Consider the following 22,981-nt stretch of genomic DNA (forward strand, 5'->3'; position numbering starts at 1 on the left):
GAAGCTGTTTTTTCATACACTGGGACCAAATAAATAAATAACAAAATCATCTAAATCAGACCCAGCAATACGCTGTCCATTTGCTAAATACAATATAAAATGTTCAAAATGTTGCATTTGTGGTGTATCTGTAATGATGAGGCAAGACCCGATCTTTTAGGACTGCGCTTCCCTGACAAATATGTGACCAAACCGGTTTGGCTGTCAGTGGTGAGTGGGGTACAGCCCACCTGCTACAGAGGAACACCCCCATCTAGTGGCCTGCAGGGTCCTGCACGATCTGAGCCCAAGCTTCTCGGCAATGCAGGGAAGGGAAGGGAGGACCAGGGCTGAGTTCTTTCCCAGGTGGCCTGTGTGCCCTTGGCTGGGAGAAGCCCAGGAGGAAGAAGCTGCATCCTGTACCCTTGTCGTAGACACTCGGATCATCGCCAAGGCCCCGAGAAGTCCCACAGAAGAGAGAGCTGTTTAATTGTGGTTGCTCAGGATTACCCAAGCTTATTTGACCACGGAACCCCATTGCCATTTTGTGTATGTGATTGTGTGTCTGCCTGTCTGTGTGTGTGTGTGTGTGTGTGTGTGTGTGTGCTCAAAGCAGTCATTAATATTTGTTAGAACCTAATTTTTTACACGAGCCTTGTGAAACTCTGCTTTAACTTGCTGGTCACTTACTTAGATACAGGAACTCTGAGGGACTGGACACAAGATGGGTAAATCTGGATGAGAGTAGAGAGAACAGAAATCCCTTAGGATGGGGCATACATTATATGAGGAGGGAGGACTTGGTGATGCCCCTCTGGTGAAATGAGAAGGGGGTCTCAGTATTGGGGTGCTATATGGGGTGCCTAAGTTTGAGGTGGCAGGAGGCATCTAAGAGTGAGAGCCCCCAAATGGAAGGTGAGAGAATCACCAAAGTCAGGCCTTATGGTTTTTGTAGGCACCTGAAGTTAGAAGCAGGCTGGGGTTTAGAACTTCTGGTACATATATACAATGGAATACTACCCGGCAATGAAAAAGAATGAAATCTTGCCATTTGCAGCAACGTGGATAGAACTGGAGGGTATTATGCTAAGTGAAATAAGTCAGAGAAAGACAGATATCATGTGTTCTCACCCATATGTGGAATTTGAGAAACTTAACATAAGACCATGGGGGAAGGGAAGAAAAAAAAAAAAACCTTACAAATGGAGAGGGAGCCAAACCATAAGAGACTCTTAAATACAGAGAAAAAACTGAGGGTTGGGGGCGGGGGTAGAGAGAGGGGAAAATGGGTGATGGGCATTGAGGAGGGCACTCGTTCGGACGAGCACTGGCTGTTGTATATGAGCGAAGAATCATGGGAATCTACCTCCAAAATCAAGAGCACACTGTATACTCTGTATGTTAGCTAACTTGACAAAAATATATATATTTAAAATTTTTAATAAAATAAAATAAAAATTATTTGGGGGGGGGGAAGAACTTCTGGTTTCTCCTGTCCTGGTGGGTTCCCCACATTGGGCTGGAGAGGCTCAGGTTTCTGTAGCTCCTGGCGCTGCGGGGAGCCTGCTGTGCCCTGGGAGCAGCGAGGAGCTCAGCGGGAGCCCGATCCCTACTTCTGTCTGGGCTCAGCCTTGCAAGAACAAAGGGGGAGGTCCCCAAACCATAGCGATGGTCTGAGTGTCTAGCACCACTCCAGGATTCGTGTGAGTTTCTGGCTCCAGTCCTCCTGTGCCACCAAGTGGTGAGGATGAGTGTCCATCTCCCAGCGAGGGCCCTGGTGGAAACCGCCTGCCTGCCACAAACTCCCTGACCCGGTTGGAGAAAACTAGACTCACGAGGATCCCCAAAATGAAATTCCTGAAGGAGGTGGTATGGATTGAATGAGGTCAGATGCTGGTGACGTCTGCAATATGTTGCTCAATGTAAAAGGACCGGTTTAACTTCTGGAGGGGATACTATGAGTAGGTTTTTGCTTTTGAAACATTGTCAGGGAGGGGGAAAATTTTTAAATTTTTAACTTAGGAAGCTAGGGATCACCTTGCTGGATTTGACAAGACTGTCTCCTGTCTACTTGTCAGGATTCATCCTGACAACCAAGGATGGCTTCTAAGTATTCTTGGTCTCCCCGACTAAGAATCCACCCAACTTTTAGAATGTTCTTATGCATCTCTACGGAGGAGCGTAGCTGCCTATCTCTCTCCCCTCTCTTTCCCATCCTTACTCAGGACTAGATGCTCACCCCAATGAGTCTGTATGGCAACTGCATACCACTGGGTGCCTGCTGGGGCCTGGAAAAAAATTGTCCTTAACAGCCCTAACCTGTGCCCAGGCGCATTAATCCTCTCAAGCCACATGATGGGAGAAGACATGATACAGGCCATGCTCCCCATGTATAAATCTTCCTATGGTTGGCAACAGCTGCCATTCTGCCAGGAGCATTATCTTTATTTCAAAGCATAAAAAAAAAAATACTGAAATAACACAAGGGGAGCTCTGCCTGGGTTTTACTCTTGACTCTAGCCTAGCACGTTGCAGAAAAAGAGGCCTAAACATCCCCTCAGGTTCCCCCGGCTGCTGTCCATTCCCTTGGATCTTGCCAGGAGGCCCAGGCCCTGCATGGAGATCTGACTCCTCATTCCGGTGAGATGTGTTTCTCACTGAACCAGAACCTACAGTTATGAAGCTATAAATGTGAGCGCTTTGCACCTGTCATGGCTGATATTCTACAGCGGGAAAGGAGGGTTAACAAGATCACAAATTATCCCGTCCTTCTTCCTTTCATTCTCAAAGCTGCATGTTCATTTAAGCCTGGACTTTATATATTGACCATTAATGTTAGCATTTAAGGCAGGAGCAAACCTGAATTGCCTGTGGTAAAATTGGAGACCCAGGAAATTCAAACACTAATGTGTAAAATCCAAACTCAATTTTCTGAATGAATGGGCTACTCTCGAACTAAATCTCTGCAAGTACCCACTATTAGCTAAACAACGATTTGCTTGTTAGAATTATAAGCAGGATCTTTCAGAAATGGATCAATTACTCTTCTTTGGAGGTTCACCGCTAGGGTGAGCTATGTTAATAAATATACTTCATATAATTTGCCAGGCAGTTTTCAGAATTCATTTAAATATAATACTACTCAGGCTTCCCGCCAGCAAATTAGCATTCATATTTCCCAAGACTGTTGCAAAACAACTTCTCCTAGCATTCCATATACCGCAATATCTACCTGTAACTTAACAGTCTTTCCCTAAGCCATAATTCTGATAAAGATCGGGAACCTGGAAATAAACAGGAAAGAGAGAGAGCACATCCCTTCACTTAGGCTGCCCCCTGCCTTATTTCCTTTGGCCTGTGTACCTTTTTTTATTAGTTCCCGGACAGGTGAGGCCATACTGATGTTGGAAACAAGAAATCCATATGGCCCAACATAATGACCATATGCTGGCAGGCCTCTTCTAGATACCAGATCCGTGGCCTCTGCCTCCCTAGGGCAGATGTGAAAATCTCAGTCCAGCAGGGATTCACCACCTGTGACTTGCTCTAGCTTTCAGACAATGGAAGGTAGGGAGCTGAGTAGCTCACCGCACCTGTAGTGCATTTTATTTTTCTCCCCAGTAACAACATGGCTAGTCCTGGTTGAGTACTTACCAGGCATTGTCTCAGCAATATGCATCGTCTCATGTGGACTAAATGAGGACACTACTGTGTTAGACACTATTGCCTGGTTATTCCCGTTTTACAGATGAGAAACTAAGGCACAGAGGAAACAGCATGAAAAACAGCACTTTACAGAAGGTTATTTGTACTTGTAGTTTGAAGCAACCTATTTAGAATTTATACATTTCTGTATTTGGCACAATTTCTCAGCCACATACAGAACACTTTTTTTTTTTTAACTTTTTTTAATGTTTATTTATTTTTGAGAGAGAGACAGAGCACGAGAGGGGGAGGAGCAGAGAGAGAAGGAGACACAGAATCGGATGCAGGCTCCAGGCTCTGAGCTGTCAGCATGGAGCCCGACACCGGGCTCGAACTCACAAACCGTGAGATAATGACCTGAGCCGAAGCCGGAAGCTCAACCGACTGAGCCACCCAGGTGCCCCTAGAACACTTTATAGCGTTCGCAGGAAGGGGTCAAAATAGTTACCAGCCTATAAAGTCTCCACCTATGAGGACAGGCATGGCTCAGGTGCAGGGGTCCTGGGAACCCCCCTACACTATGATGTAACCTTTTGGTGGCTAGACCCTGAGGGGATTCTCAGGAAAGAAGCCATTTACCTACTGTTACAGAGGCATTTCAGCATTTCAATTCTTGTTTAATGTAACAATTAACCATCTCATAGGCTATTGAATACGTTACTGAAATCAATGATAAAAACCACCTGCGCAGCTGGCTGTCCCGGGGTTGCCAGATCCTTCTGGAAAAGCCATCCCCGCTGTTCCCCGGTGCAACGCCTGAGCCCCGCCCCGTGTACCTTTCTGGCAGTGGAGCCCCTCGAAGCCCAGGGGGCAGTCACACTCATAGCTGTCCTTCCTGGGCCGGCAGCTGCCCCCGTGCGTGCAGGGGGCCCCCACGCAGGGGTGGGCTGCGTTCTCCACGTTCACGCCCCGCGTGAAGTCGTGCTTCACGTGGATGGTTCGGTCGTTCAGGATGATCTTCGGGAGAAAATGTAAACACAGAAAACATCTTTGCAGTCTGCTAAAGCTCCCCTCAGCCTGTTAACCTCAGCTACATGTGATGGGGGAGCTTTCATAAAAGAGAAAGTGTCTGGTTCCTGTTTTTACCGCCCAGTAAGTGATGCAGGCACTGAAGTGATGCTCTGTGGCCCTTGGGAGAATCTGCAGAGAGTAAAGCGTCCTCTGGTCCTGGAAGATTCCGGGAGGTCGTAAAGAAGTCTCAATAAATACAAAATTAAGGTTCTCAACCTGGCTGCCTGTTAGAATCACCTGGGGGACTTTAAGAAATACACTAATGCCCCAGGTCTCACCCAGATCAATGGAATCAGAAGCTCTGAGGGCAGGATCCAGTCAACAGTAACTTTTAAAAGCTTCCCAGGTGATTCTAAAATGCAGCCAAGGTTGAGAGGTGCTGCTATAAAGCCAAGTAGGGAAGAATACAGAACCAAGTATCATGCATGCAGAAATCAAAGGGGGACTGACTCCTTCTAGTGGCAATGGGGCTGGGGGAAGCTTCTCCCTGTACTGCTGTGTTCTTCTGGCTGATGGTCTCGTGTCATCTACAGCTCCATCAGTGGGGTCTCCCAGATTGTCCCATCCCTTCCTGCTATCCTCTGTCCCTGACACTCTTGAATTCCCTTCCCCACATCCCCTTCCCCACTATTAAAAAAAAAAAAAAAAAAAGTGACACTCAGATCACATTCTTGTCATTGCTGTGCAAATTCACTGGGACAAGAGGGCTCCATTGCCTTCACTCCCTTTTCCCTGCAATGGGGGTCTAGTGAAAATGATGAATTATAGGGAGAGGTCACTGGGTTTCCCAGCCCCAAATAACATCTGGGGGACCCAACGTTTTCAGCCCTCCACTTGGAGAGTGTGTTTACCTTGAGCTGTTGGATGTTTTGGTGTCAGGCAGGCTTTGCAGAACCAGGAGACAGAACACCTCTCAGAAAGACCCCCACCCTGCAGGGGGTCCTAAGAGGTTAGCCATGGTCCTTCCTGCCACTAATCCATGGTTCCATAGGCCTGCCTAGTCCTTGGAGGGTGTCAGGAGAGTTAGGAGAACACTTTTTCCCAGTCTTGAATCTTACAAGCTGCAAGAGAGTAGCCAGAATCCTTCTACAATCTTCCCCTTTTCGTACTTCAAGGGAAAGACTGTGAAACTCAGTCATACGTCCTTGAGACAGGCCAAGAGGCTACCATCCCCTTCAGGACGTGGCACAGCCAGTGACTCAGCCACTGGGAGGGGCGGGTAGCCTTTCCGGGACGTGGGGAGGAAAGGGTTGTGTGTGCCACGTGAAGGGGGCGGGGGCAAAGCCTGACAAGGGCCGGAGGGAGGCGGGTGAGGCCTCTTAGCATCTCAGCTTGATTTCTCAGTGAGAATTTCAAATGCATGATGAAACATGGCCAAACCCACTGACGGGGGACAATGGGCTGAGATGAGGTGTCGCTGACATCATAGTTCAGCAACAAAGGGAAACACCTCAGAGTCAGCAAATATTGACTGGACCCCTTTTCTGTGCTCTACACTGGGATACAAGGGGAGGGGAACAGAGCCCCACGGGGCCCTTCCTAGTGCCCAGATGTGCAAATCACAGTAGGGCTTTCTTTCACTGTCCTGCCTTCATTTTAGCCTCTCTCATGTTTCACCCAAGTCTAGAAAGGATCAATGGCCCACATTCCACCACAGGTTGCTAAAGGAAAACAGGACGAAGCTAACATCCAGCAATCGAATATGCTTTTCTTCAAATGCTTTTTTCCCCTAATGTTTGATGGTCCTGGAAATCTGGTTTGGTGAGTCAGCCTGCACCTCTGTTACAGACAAAACATATTATTGAAACTGGAGAGGTCATGGGCAGCCCCAAGAAAAGGGATAACAGACAAATATGTGTGGGGTCAATGTCCTGTACCTTTCACTGGCTGCATGATTCCACCCCCCCCCCCCACCCAACCTTCTATGGAAGGACTCCTTAATCTCTGCTCTTAAGAGCGTGGTTACATGATTGATGAGCTGCAACTGCTTAATTGCAGGGGTAGGAATGGGGGTGGAGGTGGGATGAGAGTTGGCTCTTGACTTGAGCAGGAACTTCAAAGGCACCTCAGAGAGAAGCACAGAGCCAAGAGTTGCTCTGAGACTCCACTGGCTTCCTTCCCTTTGGTAGAAGCCTGTCTGCAGCCACCTGATGCCCGCTGCCTCCCCCAGCAATGCCTGGATCCTTCGGTGGATGTATTGTAAAGACTCATCTTCATTGAGTTGCTTTCGTGGAATGTCTGCTGGACGGGGGCCCAGGAGCAGACGTTATAAGAAAATGGGGTTGGAAAGCTATGCTGCTAGCATTAAAAAAGAAAACCTTAAAACGTGAAAACTTCCTCCAAGCTTCTTTTTTGGATCCTGCAGATTCCACTGATCACGGTTCTTAGTTCCATTGTCTGTAGTCAAGGTCACACAATAAACATGCAAAAGCGAAGCCTGTACCTTCTGGATGCTCCCACTAAAGGGCTTGAGGACGCCCGAGTTCTTCTTCACATCATCGTAATTAGGGACTCCACCAATAAAAATGTCCGTGTTGCACTTAATCTGTGTGAAGCCTCCCTGCCAACAGATGAAAACCAAAACACGGTATAGCTTCAGAAAAGGTAGTAAGGTCTGCCAAACGGTAGAGACACCTTGAGGACCCACCGCAACAGGCCGGCTGGACTTTCACGTTGTTTTGCATTGCGACCTTACTGCCTGTTTGGATGTTTGGAAATGTATTAACCTCTCTGGGACTCAGTTTCATCATCTATAAAATGGCAGCCATCATATCTACCACATAGACACGTCACGGTGAATGTGGTGGGCCGCATCACTGTCCACCAGTATTCAGCGCGTCTCCAGAAGCGCCCCTTCTCCCTGCAGGGAGATGACCTTCAACCTGTTGCTCTTGAGTGGGGCCAGGTAACCTGCTTCAGCCAATAAAGCATGAACAGAAGGGAAATGAATCACTTCCGGGCAGAAGGTTTCAGAGCCAGAAGGTGACTCACAGTGCCCTCTCCCTCTCTCTCTGTTCCTTCAGCCGGGGTGTCAGATTAGAGCTGCAACTGAACGTTGATGGACATGTGGTGCAAGTAAGAAATAAGCCCTTATTGTAGCTGCTGATCTTCTGGAGCTGTTTGTGACCCGCTTGAGCGTAGCCTAGCCTCTCTTGGAGGCAGAGAGCCCACCGATTTAGCACTTTGCCCAGAGTTGGATGATTAATCAGCATTCCAGTCTGACCAGCTATTGTTATATTAGGCAGTGGTAAAGATAAAACCTCTTCAGGCCAAGAGAAAAGGAAGGCATGGTGGGTGGGAGGCATTCCTTGCTATCAACTACAAAGGGTAGAGAAATTCTTCTCTTTTCCAAATTCTCAGAAAACTACCCAGGTCAACCCCCAAAGCCTTGCCCTGTTACCGGTCATTTCAACAGCTTAAACTCTAACGGGTGGGCTAGACAACAAGCTGTGTATAATATTTAATGTCTAAACTCTTTCACACATGAGCTGGAAGCAAAATGTGAAAATGTCCTAAGACAACAAATAGAGATAAATGGAAATTTGAGACTCTAACATAAATCATTACTTCCTTTGATTTATGGTAAAAGGAAATATAAATAGTAGCAGCATTTAGTCATTAATTTAACAAATATTACTGGGCATCTACTGTGTCCCAGGCACTAAATGCTAGACAAACTGGTTTCTGCCCTCAGAGGCAGAATCCAGACGCATAAATGGGCAGGTGGGATTAGCTCAGCAAGGGCTGTTCAGGGGACTCTGGATGCACTTGAGGAGGGAGCGCACATATCCTACCCTAGACACAGATAGTCTGGGAGGTAGTAAAGGAAGAGTCAGAATTATAGAAATCGGTCAAAGTCAGGGCTTGAGAGGAATATAGTAGGTTTAAGGGCAGAGGCAAGGAGGGGCCAGATACTGCATGCTTAGAAACTTGCCCTCTACCCAAAAAGCATCAAGCTTTAAGCAGAAAGAAAATAGTTATATCTGTGTTTTAGGCAGATTACAGGCCAGAGGGAGGAGAATGGACTTGGGGTCAGGTCAATATAGAGAAGGAGAGACAGAACAGAGAGGAAGGTACAGGATCCAGGAGAGTCTCACAGTGCCCAGGTCCCACCAGGGAACAGCATGGAGGTCTTGATTGGAACATAGACAGAATTGCCTTCCATCAGTAACCTTGGGGCAGTGTTCTTATTTAACTAGGCAGGGTTTGGGGAGGGGGAGGGGAAGGCAGTGTTCATTAAAGAAGCAGAAGGCCTTTCAGGAATTGTAGTGGCTGGATGGAATGCTGACCCTGGAGGGAGCTGTCACCACACCGCCCCCCGCCCCCCCCCCCCCCCCCCCCCCCCCCCCCCCCCCCCGCCAGGCCCCAATCACTGTCTTAGCTCTTCTAAAGTTAAAATAAGATAGTAAGTGGAAAGGAGAAAGGTTGCAGGGTCAAAGGGATGTCAGAGAAACAGGTTGTTTTGAAAAACCTTTGAGTTACAGTTGTATCCAGTGAACAGGACCTGGCCTCATGGGGTGAGAGCTGGTTCCTTTTGGTTTCTCATCAAAACCCTCCCCTGCACCCCTTCCCCCCCCCCATGCCCCGGCCCCCACCCCGCCCCCCCTCCTGTTGACAAGAGACAGGGCTGCAGCTGCCACACCCACAGGGAACCGCAGGAGAAAAGCAAACAGACCCCACCGAAAGGAGGCTTCGCGTCTAGATCTGCCACTTCTGTTTAGCTGGAAGTGGTTGGAAAACCTGAGCAAAGCTGCTGGTTAGGGTTTTCTGGAACCCTCAGAGGCACATCCCATCCTTAAGTCTGGCATAGACTCAACCCTTGGCTGTTAGTATTTCTCAGCTGAGCAACCCAGAGTTTGGCTTTCGCGTGGACACTGAGGGGCCTAGGCCCTGGGTTAATCCCCAGAAGAGTTCTTTCATCCCACCCATCTCTAAGCTCTAAGACCACTACTCCTAATCCCATTGCTCTCTAACCGAAAGAGTCACCTATGCCTTTGAACGTGGTATGGACAGCTGGGGAGCAGAATCCCCTGCTGGGGGAAGATGTGATGAAGGCTCAACTCACTGAGATCAAGCATGGAGCCTTCCCACTCCTGTCTCAGAGCTGCCTCAAAAAACCCCAAAACAAAACAAAACACCCTCACATGCACACAGATTGGCTACACCTGTACCCACATGTGCACACTGCTTTCCAGGTGGGCAGCACTCCAGCCAGCTTGGTCCATTCAAAAAGCCAATAGGGAGGCACTGGTTCTACCATATTGGTTGAATTCTTACTCTCTGATATTGTAGCAATAGAAATTCTGAGGTGTGGTTTTTACCTTTGTGTTGTCTCTTCACTGTAGGACCCCAACAGTAAATACTGTGTCCTAAAGAGTTTCTTCTTCATAATCAAAGGCCTTAACCCTACCATCTATAAATATTCCATTCTGAACTTTTGTTCCTGTTTTACAAATGTTTGTAACTAAGGCCTACAGAGATACAATGCTTTTTCGAATTTATATTAAGTCAACATATAGTCAAGTCTAGTCAAGTCTATAGTTGTGAGCTACTAATTCTATCTTGGACTGAAGTCAGTTGTTAGAATTTTCTGGATTATACCAGAAATTACTCCTGTTCTCCCTTTAAAATCCATTCCCCTTCATCCACCTTTCCTTCCTTTCTCCCTTTCTGCCTTCCTTCCTGCCTTTCTATTTTCCTTCCTTCCCTGTCTCTTTCCTTCCTTCTTTCCACAAATACATATATAGAACATTTTCTAGGTTTGAAGAGTGCTCACCTCTTGAAGCAGAACCCAGTTGGGGATTCTTCTTATCCTGAGAAAGTCCTTGGTTCTGACAGGACCTCCCACCACTACCATCTCTGATACTGGCCTTGGGACATACGTGTTCTTCCTTCTGCTCTCTTCTTCAACCAAATACCTCTTTCCTCACCAAAAGTCTTTTTTTATTCCTTTTCTTTTTTCTACCAATCCACTTTCTTATCAGAATACCCACATTCACAAATGCCCTCTTTAAATCTGGTGATGCACAGAACAATGACATTGGGAATTAAAATAGTGGAAACCCTAAGTCCCCTTTAGGGGACTAAACTTTTTGTGTGTAAAGAATCCTAGTAGGTTATAATTTAAAACAAATCTCTCTTATCTTTTCTTAAAAATGTTATTTTCTTGGGGCACCTGGGTGGCTCAGTCGGTTAAGCATCCAACTTTGGCCCAGGTCATGATCTTGCAGTTCGTGGGTTCAAGCCCCACACCAGGCTCTGTGCTGACAGCTCAGAGCCTGAAGCCTGCTTCAAGTTCTGCGTCTCCCTCTCTCTCTGCCCCTATCCCGCTCATGCTCTGTCTCTGTCTCTCTCAAAAATAAATAAACATTAAAGAAAAATTTTTTAATGTTATTTTCTTTGGATACGACCTTGGAAATAAAATCATGGGTGAAAGTTATAAATTTGAGTAGAAATTCTGTGCTCTTGAGGTCATGAGACTACTCTATTAACCAATAGGAATAAGTAAAGCTACATAGTGTTGACCGTGTACTGTTGTATTTTACATATATAGTTATTTTAATTGGCACAACTCTACAAAGTAGGCGCTATTATGGTTGCCATTATCCCCACTTTATAGATGAGAAAACACAAACTTGCAGGTCAAGTGACCCATCTGAGTTCACACTACTGGTAAGTAATGGAGCTAGATCTGGAATCCAGGAGCCTGGCATCAGAGCTGTGTTCTTGCCAGATGTGTGGCCCCCACAACACTGGCCCGACCTCCAATGTATGTCCTGACCTACTACATTACACACTGACTCAACAAAGACAGGGATTGGCGGTAGGGGTGGGGGTGGCAAGTGATTTCATAAACGATGCACTTGTATTAGTTCACTTAATCCTTGCAACGGCCCTGTGAGACTGCTGCTATTATGACCCCATTCGCAGCTGAGGAATAGACAGGTTAAGTAACTTGCCCAGTGGGGAGCTTGGGTTTTAAGCCAGGCAATCTGGCCCTGGAGTCCATGTACTTAGCCATCACTCTGCTGCTTTTCTCTCCAGGACAGGAAGAAAACAGTAACCCAGTTTGCATGGACACATGTCCTTCTTACCTCTGCCATTGCCTCCACTACCTTCTGCTTATCCACTTGTAAGATACCATTCTTTGCTGTGCGAGATACATGCAGCTCATGCCAGTGGCCCAGGGCGAGGGGGTCTTCACTCCTGTTGAAGGAAGGAAGCTGAGCGTGGGATAGCATCAGTGGTGGTATGGACAGTGTTCATCAAGCTGCCCTGATGAACCGATGCAACCTTAGCTACCTCATTCATTCCATCACAAGAAAACAATCACTCCTGCTTAGTAAACACAGCGGCGCTCGGTCCGTTTATTGGACCCCTTTATGGTAGGAGCATTGCAATTATCACTTTATTTTATTACTTCCAAAAAGCCTGAAATGTGGGTAAGATGAGCCTGGTGTCCTGGAGGAGAGGTGACAGTGAAATGTGATCATAGTTGCACACAAGCTTTGAAATTGAGAAAATTACCTGGACTGTAGTGTAAACCACAGATTCTTTCGTGTGCTGATAGCTACGGCATCCTTTGAAATGCATAAAAAATTAGGATGGATGGATGGATGGATATAAGGATAGCTAGACATGTGATAAAGCAAATATAGCAAAATGTTAATTATAGATGACAGGTGGGAGGAATAAAGATGTTTACTGTATAATTCTTTCAACTTTTCCACATGTTTAGAATTTCTCATAATAAAATGCTGGCGGGGGGGAAGAGTCCATGTTGTCTGATATTGTGAAAAGGATTAAAACTAAAAATTCAATTAATTCAACGTGAAAGTGCTTGAAGTTTTTTTTTTTGTTTTGTTTTGTTTTGTTTTTTAATTTTTTTTTTCAACGTTTATTTATTTTTGGGACAGAGAGAGACAGAGCATGAACAGGGGAGGGGCAGAGAGAGAGGGAGACACAGAATCGGAAACAGGCTCCAGGCTCTGAGCCACCAGCCCAGAGCCCGACGCGGGGCTCGAACTCACGGACGGCAAGATCGTGACCTGGCTGAAGTCAGACGCTTAACCGACTGCGCCACCCAGGCGCCCCGAAAGTGCTTGAAGTTTAAACGATTTCGATAAGAGTTTTGCACACTACTTTGGACAGTGAGGTATGCAAGAAGAGGATAATTATTGCATTTGTATTTCTAATGATGTCTAGTTCCTGGCCTTCACTGAACCTCCCAATTATATTTTGGTCCTGGATCATCCTTAGAAAACTGTCAGGAATACCAATGGGCACAATTATTGGAAGGTCTCCACCCCCTCACTTGATTTTTTTGCTCTGGCAAATGCTTTTGTGATTTGTCCTTAGCAATTAGAATTTAATCACCTTGGCTAAATCAATATGCAATAAAGAAACCAGAGGCACTCTTTAAGCAGCCCCATCTCCATAATAAGTACCACCGCCTTAGTCATGTTCTTGTCCTGCAGAGGTCATTCCCTGTCAATACCCTGCCTTCCTCGGCACAGTTACATCGATCACAGCCGTCACGAGCTCATTTCAATTGCCTCGATTTTTGAATCAAGTTCATAATGAATTTGACCACCTTATCCTTTTCCTAAAGTTAAAATGATTTGGCCAATTCCACAACTTCCTGTGGTTCAGGATTTTACTGAATTTTCTTAATCAAGCAGGAAGTCTTAGAAATGATCTTCAGAATAAACATCTTGCAACGGGGCACCTGAAACGCCCACAGTAATCCCTGTTGTCAGGTTACCCTGGGGAGGGGATGGGACAGGGGTGGTCTTTCCCTTGGACATTCTGGGCACTTGCCTTCTTTTCGTTATACCTCATACTCTGAATTCTTTTTCCAGGCACTTTTCTGACAGGCAGGGAAACGATATCTTACATTAAAAAAAAATTAAATAACACTTCTTGTCTCAAATAGGCACAGAATGATGAAAGAGAGAAATGCTGGACACTGAGGTCCTGTGTGTCTGTGACCCCAGAGCTGGAGCTGCCACCATGGAGGGGAGCTTTGGGGGGGGGGGCGATCTGCCCAAGAGGAGGGCTGATGACCCTCCCCCTCACTCTTTCTGCTCATTCCTTATCCAGGAGGAAGCCATTTGAAAGTACAAGGTGATATTCAAGGTGTCTTCCCTTCTGAACTTGACAAACAGTTCTACGTGAATTGTTTAGACTGTTTTGCATAATCTTATGTAAATTGAATCAATTAAACACCCACCAAAGTTGTCTTGAGACATAGGATGTTTTTGTATAACCAGAGGCACAAAAATGTTTGTCCATGACCCAAGGTGGGAGGTGTCAGTGACGTGCAGGACAAAAATGAACTGTCCTTTTTAAGAATTGTTGAAACCTAATGCAGCAAGCATTTCCCATCGGCCGTGAGAAATGATCAGCAGTTAAGGGCGATGTATGGCTGTAACATCTCTCCCGCAGTCTTCCTAAAAATGACAGTCTAGCAGCATAAATTACAATTGAATGTAGCCTGCAATTTCCTTTAAAACAACCACCACCTTTGGATTTCCTGCTGCGGGGCACCATTGAAGGAAACATCATAGTGAGTTTCAAAAGAGAATTCGTCGAATATAGGAACAAGGAGCATGTCTGCATTAGATTAGCAGGCCTCTGGCTGGAGGGTAAAAACTACCGTGGAAGGAACACAGTGCGAAGAGGGAGACATAAACAAATAAGAGAAACATCTGTACCCACCATCATCAGGCTCTGAGGGTGTTGTAAAAATCGTGACGCGCTGTACGGGAACAATTGATCTTCTAAGTAAATTAATAGTACAAGCTAGATAACAGGAGGAAAGGTTTGAGGACCCAGAGCCACTTCTGCAGATACCAGCAAGTACTTCAGAAGCACCTGTTCACTGCCATGCTATTGAAACCACTCATCGCACCGCCTTCTCGAACATACCGGTCAGGGATGAGCCTCTGTGATTTGCAGATTCGCTGTCAGACTCCTTTATCTGGAGAATGGTCAGAGATGTGCTAACCATCTAGTCACCATCAAAGAAACAATGCGAGATGGTGGTAAAAAAATCAAAGTCAGGTCACCAAGGGCATGTCTGTCCATTCAACTTCTGTTCATACCTGTTTCCTAGTCATCCCACAAAATGATGCTAGGAGCACGGATTGATCAACTACAATTCATCAGGTTTTTGTGATGGCCTTGTGCAAAATGAAGGCAGCCTATCCATGGGTTGAAGCAGAGAGTTGCTACCTGCCGGGGAGTTACTTGACAAAAGGAAAACTTGCCAGTAGGAGAGAATGATCCATAATGAAGTATGTCATACCACCAGGACACGTTTCGGAAAAGAGAACCACGGAGGGACGACAGGAATAGTGCAAGCTATCAGGACAAGGCCATCTTTTTCCAAAGTGACCGCTGTTGAGTTTTCTGGGGGGAAAGGAGCCCCTAAAGGTCTCAGCCCTTACCTGAGAACACCAGTGCCAGAGCCACAGTCAAAGCGGAACTCCACGTGGCCCCCTGCCATGTTGATGGACACAAAGTCTTTGCTGCCCGTGTCGTAGCTGTAGAGGAGGACACCATCACCCGAGTCTGGCCGAAACGTGATCTCAAACTCCATGAAGGAAAGGTAATGCTGGGGCTCCAGAGGCCAGGGTGTTGCAGCATAGGATCTCAGGGACTCTCTGAATTGAGGGATGGTCAGGGTGAAAGCTGAAGAAAGAAGCGTGCTGTTAGAAATCCCTCTGTGGCAGAACTAGCCATGTTCTCTTCCTCCTGGGTACGGAGCTAACCTACATTTCCCAGCTGCCCTGAGTGAATTGGGTAGTATAACTGAATTCCGGTCAGTGGATTGTGGGTGGGAGTATTATATGCATCCCAGGTCTGACCCCTAAAACTTCCTACCATCTTCCATGCACCCTCTCGTCCCTCACCTGCTAGCTGAATGCAGGAAGCAGGGCAGGATTCTCAGGGCCCGGCAGAGCCCTAGAAGGCAGGGGCCTGTGTCCCTGAATGACTGCATGGCACAGAGGCCACCCCCACCCAAACTCCTCACTGACCTGCAGTGATGTGTGACGTGAGCAAGGATCGAGCCTTATTATGTTAGGCTACAAAATATGAGATGATATGTAACAGCTTTGACTTACAGGAACTCACACGCCCTCTTCTAGGTGATCTGAGATCTGAGATTATTCAGTGCTAAAGAAAAACCCCCCCAGGATGGTGTCTTAGGTCCAAATTTGAATCGATGGTAGAAAAGTTAAAACATGTTCAATTCGGGCCACCTGGGGGATGCTCATTGGTTAAGCATCCGGCTCTTGACTTCGGTTCAGGTCAAGATCTCACTGTGGTGAGATCGAGCCCCACATCAGGCTCAGTGCTGGGCATGGAGCCTGCTTGGGATTCTCTCTCCCTCCGCTCCTCCCACACTTGCATGCACTCTCTCTCTCTTCTCTCAAAAAAAGTGTCCAACTCCACACATTTGCCCAAATCTTTGAAATCTTTGAAATTTCCCGATTCTGTGCGTTTGCGTATGCACATGTGTTTACGCGTATATATACCCACGTATTGAGACAGGTATAGTATCGAGAGGTGGACAATTCACTAGAACAGTAACAAAAAGAAGAAAGATTACTCTTGTGCCTTCCCATTGTTAACGACTCTGCGTGTCTCTTCCCCACATTTTCTCTGAACTTGTCAGACATTCTCAGAAGCATGAGCTGCAGATGCTCTGAATTCAGTCTGATACACACACGCTTAAAGGCTTTTCAAAGTTATGCGAGGGCCAAAAGGAGCCCACCAAAGCCTGGCCCAGAAGCATCTTAAAATGAACCTATCTTTGGTTGGCTTGACACTCTGACACTCAAAGGCACTCCAATCTGATAAAAAAAAAAAAAAAAAGATTCTCCCATCTCTCCCAACAATGTATAAATTTTAATCCCATAAACATTTATGGGACTTGCTAAGAGCACGCTGATGAAAAATTACATCGACATGAATTAACAGGGCAGGCAAAGTGCAGTCAACTTGCTTCTTCCTCACCATCTTCACAGTGTCGACCTTTAAACCCAAGGGGACACAGGCAAATGTAGGCGTCGGCTTTGACTGCTGCACAGGTGCCGCCGTTGATGCACGAGGCTTCGTCACAGAGTCCACTGCTGCACTCCCCTAAATACAGAACAGGAATGACAAAACCGATTCATCGCGTGAGCCAGTCCAAGACGCTGGAGCTGACCGCACCAGCTCTGAATAAACACGCTCAGCTCCCACTCGTGTTAATTGGTACCCCTGCCCAGCTGCAAAACAGCCTTCAGGGTAGGTGGAACGTACCCTTCATTTTAGTTTGATTTTGGCCTGTTCTTTATGAAGAGCCACAAAGAATCTTTAAAACATGGCGGACACAATAAATCAAATAGTAAATTGTTTGGACAATTTTACGACCACCGACGAAGATGAATGAGTTGTTTCTGCGTTAATCCATCTGTCTCTTATTCCAACAAGAGCGTGTTTCAATCCCTTCCGTGTCAACATGGTGTTTCTGTTCCAAGCATGCTAATTTGTGTGGCCCCAGTTACCTTAAGTGCTACTGCCTTGTTGGTTCAAAGTTGAGGCAATAAGGGGAGCACGGAAGCCACATCTAACTTATTACCTGGCCTCAACCTTCCACTGCTCTGTCTGGGGCAGGAAGGGGCTGGGGCGGGGGGTGCTTCATAATACCTCAGCATATGCCTTCCAGCATCCCTATTGCCACCTCCAAAACTGAGATCTTATGGGAGACAGGAGGGTGGCCTGGAGTAAAACGCGGTGAGAGCTTCAACACCAGATGGGTCCATACTCTTTACCAAACACATATCAGAGAGGCCCACACAGGGTATACTCTCACTGTCAAGATCATCAGATGACATGGAAACACATGGACTTCTCCTGCTCTGCTTTTCTCCTGCTTCTTTGGCCCTCCTCTTCTCCTTGTATATAAGAAATAAATTTCACAGATGGGCCACTAGCTGGCCCAGAACAACACAAGTGAGTACTAAACACTTGTTCCCGGGGTAGGGACAAAGGAGCACATCTCTGTCTGAGCCGTGAGGGGCCCGGCCCTGAGCCCTGCAGGCTGTGATGCTGCGCCTGCCTGAACTGCAAGCCCACTTCTGGTGGGATGAAAAGCCCCCGTTGGCCATCTCAGCAGTGCAAGCCCCCCATCCTTTTCTCATCCATCCTCTGCATTTGTGGAGCTGACCCCGTCTTTTCTTCCACGAAGCCTCGCTGTGAGCATGAGCAGGGCTGGGTATAATGTGCAGCCAGCCGAAGAGGCCGACTTCAGGAGCCGAGGACACAGTTTAATTAAAGCCCATCCAGATGGCTCGTCGCCACAGCCGGGGTGGGCTGGCCTCAGCGAATTCCAGCCGGGGCCACTGGAAGCTCAGGGCAGAAGTGACCGGTGGCCTCTGCAGCCACCGCCTGAGAACATGGCCAGCATCCAGTCTCCTCAGGGTGATGGACATGGAACCATGAGAGCCGGACTCTCATAGCCCCTGAGCCCCCCCTGGGTCTGGGTGGGCTGGGATTCTTTCCCCGAGAAGGGCGGCTCCCACAGGAAGAAACGAGGTTCTTGGGTTATTTTAGCTACACATGGAAAAGATATTACTTTACAAATTTGCATTGTGACTATCCTTTAAGAGGGGGGAGTGGGGTGGGGGCGTTGATGAAAGCAACACGGCGGCAGGATTCTGCTGGCAATGGTACTTCAAGATGGCCCGTGAGCGGCGGCGTGGGAAAGAGGAACGGACTCCCACGGGGAGGGAACGTGGGGCTGGCCGGGGTGGTAGCAGAGGAAATGGACAGGGAGCGAAGACACGGGGAAGGGAGACCCAGCCAGTCCCTTCTAGAGCTTGAAGGCGGAGGCAGACCCTAGCAAGGCCTCCGGGTTCCTCGCCTGGCGGTCTGAAAGGACAGTGGCGGGAGTACAATGATGAGCACGGCTGTGAGCAGGAGCTGGTTTCTGAGGCACAGAGGACCTGGCGTTGGGAAGCAGACTCCGCTTCCCATTCTCTCCCTCCCTCTCTCTCTGCCCCTTCCCCGCTCGTGCTCACGCTCTTTCTCACTCTCTCAAAAGAAATAAACATTAAACAAACAGATTGCATAGCTTTATTTCAGTGTAATTGTTTCCTACCATGGATGTTATTCTCTACATTTAAAAACATCATTTGTTTCAAAACATCCGGCTGGCGGGGTCAGTGGAACATAGGACTCTTCATCTCGGGGATTGTAAATCTGAGCCCCATGTTGGAGGGGGAAATTACTTAAAACTGAAATCTTTAGAAAAAAAAAAAAAAAAGAAAGAGAAACATCATTTTGGGAAGAGTCCACAGGCTTTACCAGACTGCCAGAGATGTTCACAGCACACAAACGGTTAAGAACCTTTGGGTTACTAAATTGATGATCCTGGCAGCAAAGTCCAGGGATGTAGGGAAGGATGGGTGCAGAGTTTTAGAAAGGAGGAAAACTGTCAACTCTGAGAGTGGGAGGAAGGAAGCTAGTCGCAAGGTCATGTGCACACAGCGCTGGCAGGACCTCATCATCAGTATATAACTTTCATTGACATTGAACCTACTAGATGCCAGCTTTACGCAAGACAATGAGGTGAGGGCAGGAGAGAAATTAGGCCTCCGAGGAGAGAACAGCAGGTGGGATGGGGCAGACTACATTAAGGACGCATGGACGGTGAGCAACCACCTGCCCCTTGTCCACCAATCCGTAACTGAAGCCAGTCTATTTCCCCGACTGAAGAGCTGTCCACTCGGTCCACATCTCCACCACCACTACCAGCCTAGAGCAAACCGTCATTATCTCTGATCTGGATTGTCGTCATAGCCTCCAGCCAGTTTACATGTGCCCTCTGAACACCGCTTTCAATAAGCTTTCCACAGCCAGAAGGATCGTTTCAAAACACAGACTAGATCATGGTAACCACCTCCCCCTCATACTCCCACTGGGACAAGCCATTTCCTCTGCCTGGAATGATCTTCCCTCTCTTATCTGCTTAAAAAGAAATGCTTCAGATATCAGCTTTGGGTTATATGCTCAGAATGGTTATATGCTCAGAATGCTCCAGCCCATAAAATCCCCTTATTATACACTATTATTATACCACCATTTCTTCTTTGTAACACGCTAAATTGTAATTTTTCATTGACTTGTGTGACTATTTGATCAGTTTGGTCTTTCCTTGTGGCAGCTACATGAGGGCTGAGGTAGGATCCTGTTTTCTTGTTCATTACTGTCTCCCCAGGACCTGGCATCATGACTAGCATTAAGCAGATCCTTAAAAACAGTATCTTGAGAGAAAGCATGAGTGAAACAGTGATAAACCATGGTGAGACCCATGGCCACCTCACACGTCTTGAGTCTCAAATAACTTGAGAAGTTGGTTTCCCAACTTGTCACACTGACCCAGTGGGGTGTGGAAATCCAAGACAGGATTGGAAAAACTGAGTTCCGGTGGTTTAGGTTTAAGAATTTGCGTGGAGGGGCGCCTGGGTGGCGCAGTCGGTTAAGCGTCCGACTTCAGCCAGGTCACGATCTCGCGGTCCGTGAGTTCGAGCCCCGCGTCAGGCTCTGGGCTGATGGCTCGGAGCCTGGAGCCTGTTTCCGATTCTGTGTCTCCCTCTCTCTCTGCACCTCCCCCATTCATGCTCTGTCTCTCTCTGTCCCAAAAATAAATAAACGTTGAAAAAAAAAAAAAAAAAGAATTTGCGTGGAAATAATAAAAGAAAATCTGGGCCAGCGAATGCGAAATTTTGCTGAGATGACTGACTATCCTAGAATGTGGGTTTAGAGAGAGTCTAATTGCTGGGAATAATCTAAAGAAGGTGATGAAGGGGAAAGGCTTCAGTAATGAAAGGCCCCTTTGAGGAGTTGAGGTAGGCTTTAATGGAGGTGGGGAGGGGGACAGAGAAAAAGCTGTGGTTGAAGATAGCAGTGACAAGTTAGAGATACCAGACAAAGGAACCGTGACTCTGCTACTGTCATTACCTTCTTCTGGAAGCCTGTATCTCCACCAGAAATTCACTGCTGTTTGGATGAGCCCAGTCTTCCCTCATGGTGGCACTGCATTTAATTTAAAAGAACTTGAATTTCTGGAGGACTAACTCAAAGTAAAGCAAGTATGGAGGTTGAATAACCAGCTCTGTTCTAGCACTCCAGGGGGAAAATGGGGAAAAAATGAAAAAAGGCAATGAGACCGATGCCTGCCATTAAAGTTCATCACAAGGCTCGTAGACATCAAATAATCCAATAGCAGCTTCGGGGGGGCCCAGAGCCAGCAAGGTGGGCCCATTTGGTACCACCTGCTCAATGGAGAGGCTGGTTTTGCACAATGTGAGAATTTAAAACACTGCCAGAAATCGGTCCTTGCTCAACTTTGCAAGGTCTCAGCTACCTGTCAGGGGTCACCATGCAACCTCAAGACTGCAGATCTGGATTTCAGGACTGTTTCCCGTTTGTCCAAGGAAGAGAGAAAAAACAACTGATACCCTGCTGAATGGGTGGAGCCAGAATATTAATAATAATATTAATAACAAATACTTACAACATGCTTGCTATATGCAAAGCACCAACTCATCTAGACAAAGGGATTTTAGGAGGAAGTTACTAAAAAAATTCATAGATTGAAGACCGAATTCCCAATGTGACTGCATTTGGAAATAGGGCCTTTGAGAAGCTAATTAACGTTAAGTGAGGTCTTAAGGGGGGGACCTAATTCAATCTGACCAGTGTCCTTATAAGAAGAGGGAGAGACACTAGGGATATAGACACAGACACAAGGCCTGATGAGGACACAGTGGCCATCTGCAAGCCAAGGAGAGAGGCCTCAGGAGAAGCTAAACCTTCCAGTGCCTTCAGCTTGCATTTCCAGCTTCCAGACTGTGAGAAAATAATGTTACTAAAACCACCCATTCTGTGGTATTGTGTTATGGCACCCCTTCCAGGCTAAAATGGTCACTGAATTAACCAACCTTAGAATTATCTATCTGCTTTCAGTGACGGAAATAAATGTCCTTACTGCTTTAAAGACAATCCTAGTCTTTTCAGAAAAGTGGTTCTGGAACAACTAGACAACCACATGCAAAAAACTGAATCTAGACACAGACCTTACACCTTTCACAAAAATTAACTCAAAGAGATCACAGCCCTCAATGTAAAATGCAAAACTATGAAACTTCTACAAGATAATGCGGACAAAAATCTAGATGACCTCGGGTAAGGCGATGGCTTTTTAGAGACAACACCAAAGGCATGACCCTTGAAAGAAATAACTAATAAGCTGGATTTCATTAAAGTTAGAGAAGACAAGCCATGTCTTCTCTCTCTCTCTCTCTCTCTCTCTCTCTCTCTCTCTCTCTATATATATATATATATATATATAAATCTCTGAAAGCTCAACCGCAAGAAAATAAACAACTTGATTAAAAAATGGGCTAAATAAAACCTTAACAAAACCTCACCAAAGAAGGCATACAGATGGCAAATAAGTGTATGAAAAGATGCTCCACATCATATGTCATCAAAGAAATGCAACTTACAACAATGAGATACCACTACATATCTTTTAGCATCTGAACTCTGACAACACCAAATGCTAACAAAGATGTAGAGCAACGGGAACTCTCAAACATTCCAGGTGGGAGTGCAAAATGGAACAGCTACTCTGGAAGGCAATTCGGCAGTTTCTCACAAAATGAAACATGCTCTTACTATGTGAGCATTGTTGGTACTTACCCAAAGAAGTTAAAAACTGATGTCCATCCAAAAAACCTGCACACTGTTTACAGCAGCTTTATTCACAATTGCCAAAAACTTGGAGGTAACCAAGATGCCCTTCAGTAGGCATGACAAACATGCCTTGCAGTACATACAGACAATGGAATATCATCCGGCATTAAAGAGAAACGAGCCACCAAGCCATGAAAAGGCGTGAATAAAACTCAAATGCATATTACTAACTGAAAGAAGCCAATCTGAGAAAGTTACATATGATTCCAACTATATGACATTCTGGAAAAGGCAAAATCATACAGAATATAAAAAGGTCAGTGGTTGCCAGAGGTGGGGGGTACAGTGGTTGCCAGAGGTGGGGGGTGGGGAGAGGGGAGAGGAATAAATGAGGAGAGCACAGAGGGTTTTTAGAACAGTGAAAACACTCTATACGACACCATAATGATGGATATATGTTATACATTTGTCCAAACCCACAGGACGTACAACACCATGAGTGAGCCATAACATGAACTACGGGCTTTGGGTG

General features: G+C 46.6%; 1 protein-coding gene across 2 annotated transcripts in view; it reads right to left on the reverse strand.

Moving 5' to 3' along the window:
* Positions 1-22,981, reverse strand: part of EGFLAM (EGF like, fibronectin type III and laminin G domains) — a 179,526-nt gene that overhangs the window by 21,020 nt on the left and 135,525 nt on the right. For both annotated transcript variants that reach the window (XM_045439805.1, XM_045439803.1), the window contains exons 14-18: positions 16,720-16,845; positions 15,147-15,390; positions 11,790-11,901; positions 7,139-7,255; positions 4,461-4,641 (exon numbers count right to left, since the gene is read on the reverse strand). In XM_045439805.1, the coding sequence (XP_045295761.1) occupies positions 4,461-4,641; positions 7,139-7,255; positions 11,790-11,901; positions 15,147-15,390; positions 16,720-16,845 (780 nt within the window). The remainder of the gene's footprint in view (positions 1-4,460; positions 4,642-7,138; positions 7,256-11,789; positions 11,902-15,146; positions 15,391-16,719; positions 16,846-22,981) is intronic.

This window comes from Leopardus geoffroyi, chromosome A1 (assembly GCF_018350155.1).
Source record: "Leopardus geoffroyi isolate Oge1 chromosome A1, O.geoffroyi_Oge1_pat1.0, whole genome shotgun sequence".
NCBI classification, from domain to species: domain Eukaryota; kingdom Metazoa; phylum Chordata; class Mammalia; order Carnivora; family Felidae; genus Leopardus; species Leopardus geoffroyi.